The following is a 6,904-nucleotide window of genomic DNA, read 5'->3' on the forward strand; positions in this document are numbered from 1 at the left end:
GCTAAGGACCAGAACGATAGGGCAAGCAGTCACTCCAGGCAACAGGGACGAGGCAGCCCCCAGACCAACCCAGAGCAGCTGTGTGAAGGGCAGGCTCAGGGCACAGGCCTAGGCGACCGAACCAGCCTGGGGCTCAACCGGAGTCTTTACAGACCACGGTTGGGGTGGAAACCAATCCAGCCTGGAGCCCGGGTGGAAGGAAGCAGCCTATTGGGCTGCAGTCCCTTTGTCAGCTTCCTGTCTAAGTCAGTTTTCAAGGGCTCACCCAGTTTGCCATTCTCTTTGTTCTCAGCCACTTACAAATAGGTGCTCTAATTAAGGCTTTCTGATGTGGCCATGATTGCCTTGTAAAGCTGCTGGGCTGTGCTCTGCTTACCAAGAATGGCACTGCCCAACCCGTGCACACCGTCCCTTTGCAAGGCCCTGAGGACCCAAGACCAGTCACCTTGTTAGTATGGGGTGAAGGTGGGGGAGGCACCTGCCCCTCTAGGCACCCACTGAATCCTCCCAACAGCCCAGCAGGGCATGGATGGCCATGCATATTGTACAGCTAAGGAGACTGAGGAAACAGGACTTGCCCGGGGTGACAAAGCTAGTCAGTGTCAGAGCCGGGCTTCAAGCCACACCTTTCTATCTCTGGAGTCTACACTACCATCATCTCCCAATCAGGATGGGGCCTGGGCATGCTCATGGTGCCCCCAACCCAGGAAAGTGGCTATGTCTACACAGAGACCCTCAGTGAAGCGTGCAACTCGATACTGAGCCCACTGGGTTGTGACAGATGAGCAGGGTCAGAGGACAGAGGTGCAATGACCAGCAGGGTAACAGAGAAATGTTTCCTGGAAGATTCACCACCTTGCATCCCTCAGCATTTTACCAAGAAATAAATCCCACATAATCCTTGGACACGCAATGAGAACCTTCCAGGTGCTCAGCAGTCCCAGCTGAAACAAAAGGAGAGAAAGAACTGGTGCTTTCTTGGATGTCTGGCAGATGTGTGACCCAGCAAGCACTCAGCCATGCCTCCCGCAGAAGTGCTCCAAAATCCCACCGGCCTCTCAGCAGGAATTAGCCCCTCCCTCACCCCCTGGCCTTGCATTCTTGGGTGTCTCCCACCCCGGAAGTCCCTATCCCACAGCCCATACCCACAGAGCTCCCACTCCACACATAAGAATCTGTGAAAATTTATTCATAGGGCCCAAGTGGAGGGGCTGAAATTATCCCCTGCCCTCGCAGAAAGGACGGACCCTCCCTCACCCTGGGACGTAAGTGGCTCACTCACCCTGAGAGGAGTAAAGAGGGCAAAAGGTGAAGCCCAGGGAGGGTGTATGGAGGACTATTTTTAGCCCAGATTGGGTCAGCATCTGCTTGTGCCTGGTTAGTAAACAGGTCCGTCGAAGGAGTCATCCTTAAGTACAAAGGCAGTCAAGAGACTTGCTCTTGGAAGGGTTTACTGGCTTAGATCCGTGGGTTCGAGACACCTCCTGGGACTAGGTCCCATTGTCCACCCACCAAAGCCATCACTGGTCCTAAACCAAAGGGATGAAGGGGAAAATCATGGGAGCTTGGCTGTCAGGACAACCACACGAGCTCCCCACCTGCTCTTGCAGCATGGATCCTCAGAGGGGAGGAAGCAATGTCATTTCAAACACTGGTGACCTCCCTCCCCTCATCTCTAGCACCTCCCATCCTTCCTGGTGGGTGCGTACACACCAGTATTCTACATTCAGCTTCCCTGCTGGGAAACTAAAGGACCCACACATCCCCATATGAGATCCCGACTCAACCTAGGCATCTTGAGACCTTCTCTCCACCTGTGGCTTCTCCCCCTTGCCCACTGGCCAAATATTGGTGCCGCTATGTCCATGCTACCCTCTCCTACCTCCAGACACCTCAGGTCTCGGCTGGATTCCCAGAACCCAGCCGTGCACAGTTGGCACATGGTAAGAATTTTCTGAATGAATGAGAGAATGCATGATTACATAGTCTAGCCTCCAAATCAGAGCCAGATTCCTTTCTCATCTGCTCCCAACCCTATCCCCACCCCACCCCAGTCCTGCTTCAACCCACCTCCAAGTAGTGTTCCCTGATTCATCTCTGTAGCTCTGGGTTATTCCACACTCCCGATCCTGACCACCCCCCCCCCCGCCCGCCCCAGTCTCCCAGCAACGAGGCCCAGAACTCTGGAGAATAGCCCTGGTTATCTCGTGAACTCTCTGACTCAGTTTCTCCCATGTCCCATCTAGCATCCCATGGCTAGTCTTCCTAGGAATACCCAGAGACTATGCTCCCTCCCAAATCTCTACCCCCACTGGCATCCCTGACTAGGCTCTGGGTAGGAACAGGCCAGGAGAAGCTGACATTGACAGTGGGGAAAGGGACATGCTTTAGAGAGACAGAGGAAGACAGAGAAGCCTCCTAGAACAACAGGTTTTTTGGGACATAGCCTGCTGGTTGGGACCGCCTAGACATCCACCCTGAGGCCAGGCCACGGGTCTGAGGCCCATAGCTCAGTGATGCCCCTTCCAGAAAAGGATTCCAAGAGCAGGCTCCACCCCAGGTCACTACATCCATTCGCAGTAGTCGGAACGTGGAGGCCAACTGATGCTTCCAGGACCCCTTCCCTTTCTCTGCTCCCAGCAGCAATGGGAGGGGGAGAGGCAATGAGGAAGCTTGTTAATAGCTTTGAAGATGAAACAGGCCTGTGGCTGCGGATTGTTGACACAGCTACCCTGAAGAGGCAAGCTGGGTTGGCTCTTAAGAGGCCGGGATGATGCCAAGCCAATAAAATGCATCTGTTGCCACTCTGCTGCGCCTTTTAATGCCGGCCGCCCCTGCTGTATAAAAGGGCCTGCCACAGCCCAGGGAGCACAAGCCTCAGACTCCATCCTCAGCCAGCTTCGCCACTGTCCAGACACCTTCCTACCTCCAACATGACCTGTGGCTTCAGCTCCGTGGGCTGTGGATTCAGCCCCAGGAACTTCAGCTGCATGTCGGCCTGCGGGCCCCGGCCTGGCCGCTGCTGCATCACGGCCGCCCCCTACCGCGGCGTCTCCTGCTACCGCGGCCTCACCGGGGGCTTCGGCAGCCGCAGCGTCTGCGGCGGCTTCCGCGCCGGCTCCTGCGGCCGCAGCTTCGGCTACCGCTCCGGCGGCGTGTGCGGGCCCAGCCCACCCTGCATCACCAGCGTGTCTGTCAACGAGAGCCTCCTCACGCCCCTCAACCTGGAGATCGACCCCAATGCACAGTGCGTGAAGCACGAGGAGAAGGAGCAGATCAAGTACCTCAACAGCAGGTTCGCTGCCTTCATCGACAAGGTGAGTGTCCTTGATCACACCCTTCCTGAATCCTTCCATGCTTAGGACTCAGGCTGGGCTCGGAGGAGGGAGTCAGAGGCCGGCATTTATTTGCCCATAGAAGGCCCCAGTCCAGTCCAAAAGGAGAAGGATTCATACCTCTAGGACCACAGACAGAAAGACAAGAATATGATCAGGACCTGCCAATCTGATGGGGAAGACAAACTGAAAACCCATTAAGCATGAAGTAGAGGCAGAAACTTTGGTGCTGAGAGCTAACATCTCTTCATGAGCACAGGGCTGCCATGTGGGTAGTCAATGCATTTGAAGTCAAATAGCTGTTGACATGGGAAGGTGGTGCTCTCTGTGTCAAGGACAGGCCTGTGGGTGTAATACTGGAAGACTGCTTGGAATGCCATAGATCACACAAAGCTGTTTCTCTGCCAGATAGTTCCTTGGCTTCTGAGCAGGGGCCAGAGCGCTTGGTCCAAGTCTGGGGCTCGGGATCCAGGGATGAACAATAGCTACAGTCCCCACTCTCTGGGCCTTGCGAGGAGGCAGGCAGCATATGGTCTAGACACAGTGTAAGCCATCTGCCCTTGTTCAGGGTCTGGTTCAACTCTGCAGCCATTTCCCCACTGAATTCAGTGGCAGTGGCATGAGGGGACCAGGGAGAAGACTTCAACTAGGAAGCGGTTCGGGGGCTGGCAAGGGCTCTCTCTCTCTCCAGAGCCAACCTTGAAAGAAGTTACACTAAAGAGATACCCACGAGGAAGGACCAAAAAAGTCTGGAACTCTTAACAACATGAAACACCAAGGATGGTCTAGGAAAGGATTTACCAGGGTTGAGGCAGAGTTTCTAGACAAGGGGATCTGAATGAGGACATGGGCCAGCCTTGTGGCAGGGAGATGGACATGCAATTTTCCTGGGACCCACTAGTCTATCATTATTAGAGCGAGGGAAGAGCCCCTGTGGAGCAGAAGGTCAGAGTTTGAGTCTTTGCTCTGTCACTGTGAGCTCTCAGGCAGTCAGGTTAACATCCCTGCGCCTTCAATTCTACACCCATAAAATGAAAGGGCTGGAGCATAAAGCATGCCTGCACTAATATCCCAGGTGACTATTATTCTAATTGCTTTGTTGTTGTAAGGTTTATTAATTGGCACAGACTTCATTTTTCACCTTTTACAGTCTGCCTTTCTAAAAAGGTCGGCCCACTCATCTGCATGCTGACAATCACACCTGACTTGGTACAGTAGCTGTCCAGCACGCAGGCGCCCTTTCATGCCAGGGCTCATTAAACCTTCTTAGTGAGATGAGCATTAACCTCCCACTTCTCAAGGGGGTGATACACTGTGCCCAAGGACATGTTACTAACAAGCAGCAGCAGAATCTGGACTCAGCGTAGTTTAGCCCTTTCTGTGGCACCAGATAATTGCCTAGACAAGACTATAGTGAGCTCTCAGGAAGGACTTCCAGATGACCCGATTAAGCCCTGGTGTGGTTTTGACAGAACACCTGCCAGGGAGGACTCTGGGTCTGAGAGTTGGGGACCTGCAGGTCCTGGGGCAGGGACGCCCCCACCCTCCCCCCACCTCTTGCCCCTGATCCTGTAAGAAGGGATTCTCAGGCTCTGCCTCTGGGCGGCAGGTGCGCTTCCTGGAGCAGCAGAACAAGCTGCTGGAGACCAAGTGGCAGTTCTACCAGAACCGCAAGTGCTGCGAGAGCAACCTGGAGCCCCTGTTCGAGGGCTACATCGAGACGCTGAGGAGGGAGGCCGAGTGCGTGGAGGCCGACAGCGGGAGGCTGGCCTCGGAGCTCAACCACGTGCAGGAAGTGATGGAGGGCTACAAGAAGAAGTGAGTGCTAGAAGGCACTGGCTCAGGAAAGGGCTTGAAGGAAGCTCCCAGCACAGGAGCATGTCTGGGTCTGTGGCTGGGACTCTGCCTGAGGATGGGGACGAACCTGCACTCTCTTACCTTCCTCAAGGCCCACAGCCCCCCAGGTGGCCAGCTTCTTTCAATAACACTCTCAGCCATGAACTTCCCAGGCCACCATACTCCCTGCCTCTGGCTCTGAGCTGGCCTGCTCACAGAGCAAGGGGAAGTGGCAGGCTTGACTCCTGTTGGCTGAGCCCAGGAGGGGAATGACAGACAGGGGACCCCACTACCTATAGCAAAGTCAGGGGCAAGGGGCAGGGGTCAGAAGAAAGGAAAATGCAGACCTGGGTGAGAAAAACAGGCACCTCTCCCTCCCCCACCCTCTGCACACACGCGCGCACACACACACACACACACACGCATGCATGCGCACGCTAAACTTCCAGATCCTGCCTTCCCATCTGCACTGAGAAGCTCAGGGGTGATGTGAGAGTGGGTATTTCAGCTCTCCAGGGTATCTCAGTAGGCCTGGACAGGCAGCCTGATTTGGTCCTGCCCCACTTCTCTTGGAGGCAAGGGGACAAGCAGGGAGAGGGTCTAGGGATCAAGCTCATTTGCATGCATGCTTCGTGGCCAAGTTGAGAGCTGCTCAGGCAAGGTCCTGTCCTTCCTGCCCACTTCAGGTATGAAGAAGAAGTCGCACTTCGGGCCACAGCAGAGAACGAGTTTGTGGCTCTAAAGAAGGTGAGTGCCCGAGGCCCAGCCCCACCCTGTGTCCCTGGCCACCCCATCCTCACTGCCCCACCACACTACAGCCAAGCCCTCACAGTGCCCTGAGGACAGCTGGCCTCATAGCCCCTTGAACCCCACACAGGAGGTGGACTGCGCCTACCTCCGAAAGTCAGACCTGGAGGCCAATGTCGAGGCCCTGACCGAGGAGATCGACTTCCTGCGGCGCCTGTATGAGGAGGTGAGGGGGCTCTCAGCCATGGTGGGCATCCCCAACCCCCTGCCCAGGCCCCCGGAGGCCTGCTGACATGGGGACCCGAGCTCGAGGGTGGAGGGTTACAGGGGAGCAAGGAGAGAGAAGAAGGGAGGCAGAGGAGCGGAGAACTGAAAGGGGCAAGAAAGTGCAATCCCCGGGACAGCTGTGCCTTGGGAAAGCAAAGCAAAGCCCACACAAAGCATCACACAGCCTCAAACCGCTTTCTCTGGCAGCCAATAGACTTCCTTCCTGGGGTTGGGCCAGGAGAATGTGAACCGGGCCTGATGCAGGGTCTGGGCCCCTGGGAAGCACCCACAGCATGCTGGTAGGGGGACGCAGCCTAGGCTCACCTGGGCCTAAATATCCCAGAAGCAAGCATTTGAAAAGTGGTTGTGTCTCCCTCTAAAAGGAATTAAACTTATCTGTACATAAAGTCATACAATTTCATCAGAGAATGATCTGCTCCATACATGAGACTTCGGCTCCAAATAGGCTAAAGAGATTATAGGCATCAGCATCTGCACGTGATGAAAAGCCCAGATAATGTGCTGCTTCTTCTTCCCCTACTCCCACCCCCACAGGAGATCCGTGTTCTCCATGCCCACATCTCAGACACCTCGGTCATTGTCAAGATGGACAACAGCCGGGACCTGAACATGGACAGCATTGTGGCCGAGATCAAGGCTCAGTACGACGACATCGCCAGCCGCAGCCGGGCTGAGGCCGAGTCTTGGTACCGCAGCAA

At 55.4% G+C, this 6,904-nt stretch overlaps 1 protein-coding gene across 1 annotated transcript in view; it reads left to right on the top strand.

The window, feature by feature from the left end:
* Positions 1-2,888: 2,888 nt before the first annotated feature.
* Positions 2,889-6,904, top strand: part of LOC110577426 (keratin, type II cuticular Hb3) — a 56,300-nt gene continuing 52,284 nt past the window's right edge. Inside the window, exons 1-4 of the mRNA XM_044915198.1 lie at positions 2,889-3,317; positions 4,945-5,153; positions 5,858-5,918; positions 6,049-6,144. Coding sequence (XP_044771133.1) covers positions 2,934-3,317; positions 4,945-5,153; positions 5,858-5,918; positions 6,049-6,144 — 750 coding nt within the window. The 5' untranslated portion in view covers positions 2,889-2,933. The remainder of the gene's footprint in view (positions 3,318-4,944; positions 5,154-5,857; positions 5,919-6,048; positions 6,145-6,904) is intronic.

The sequence above is a fragment of the Neomonachus schauinslandi genome, chromosome 5 (assembly GCF_002201575.2).
Source record: "Neomonachus schauinslandi chromosome 5, ASM220157v2, whole genome shotgun sequence".
Classification (NCBI taxonomy): domain Eukaryota; kingdom Metazoa; phylum Chordata; class Mammalia; order Carnivora; family Phocidae; genus Neomonachus; species Neomonachus schauinslandi.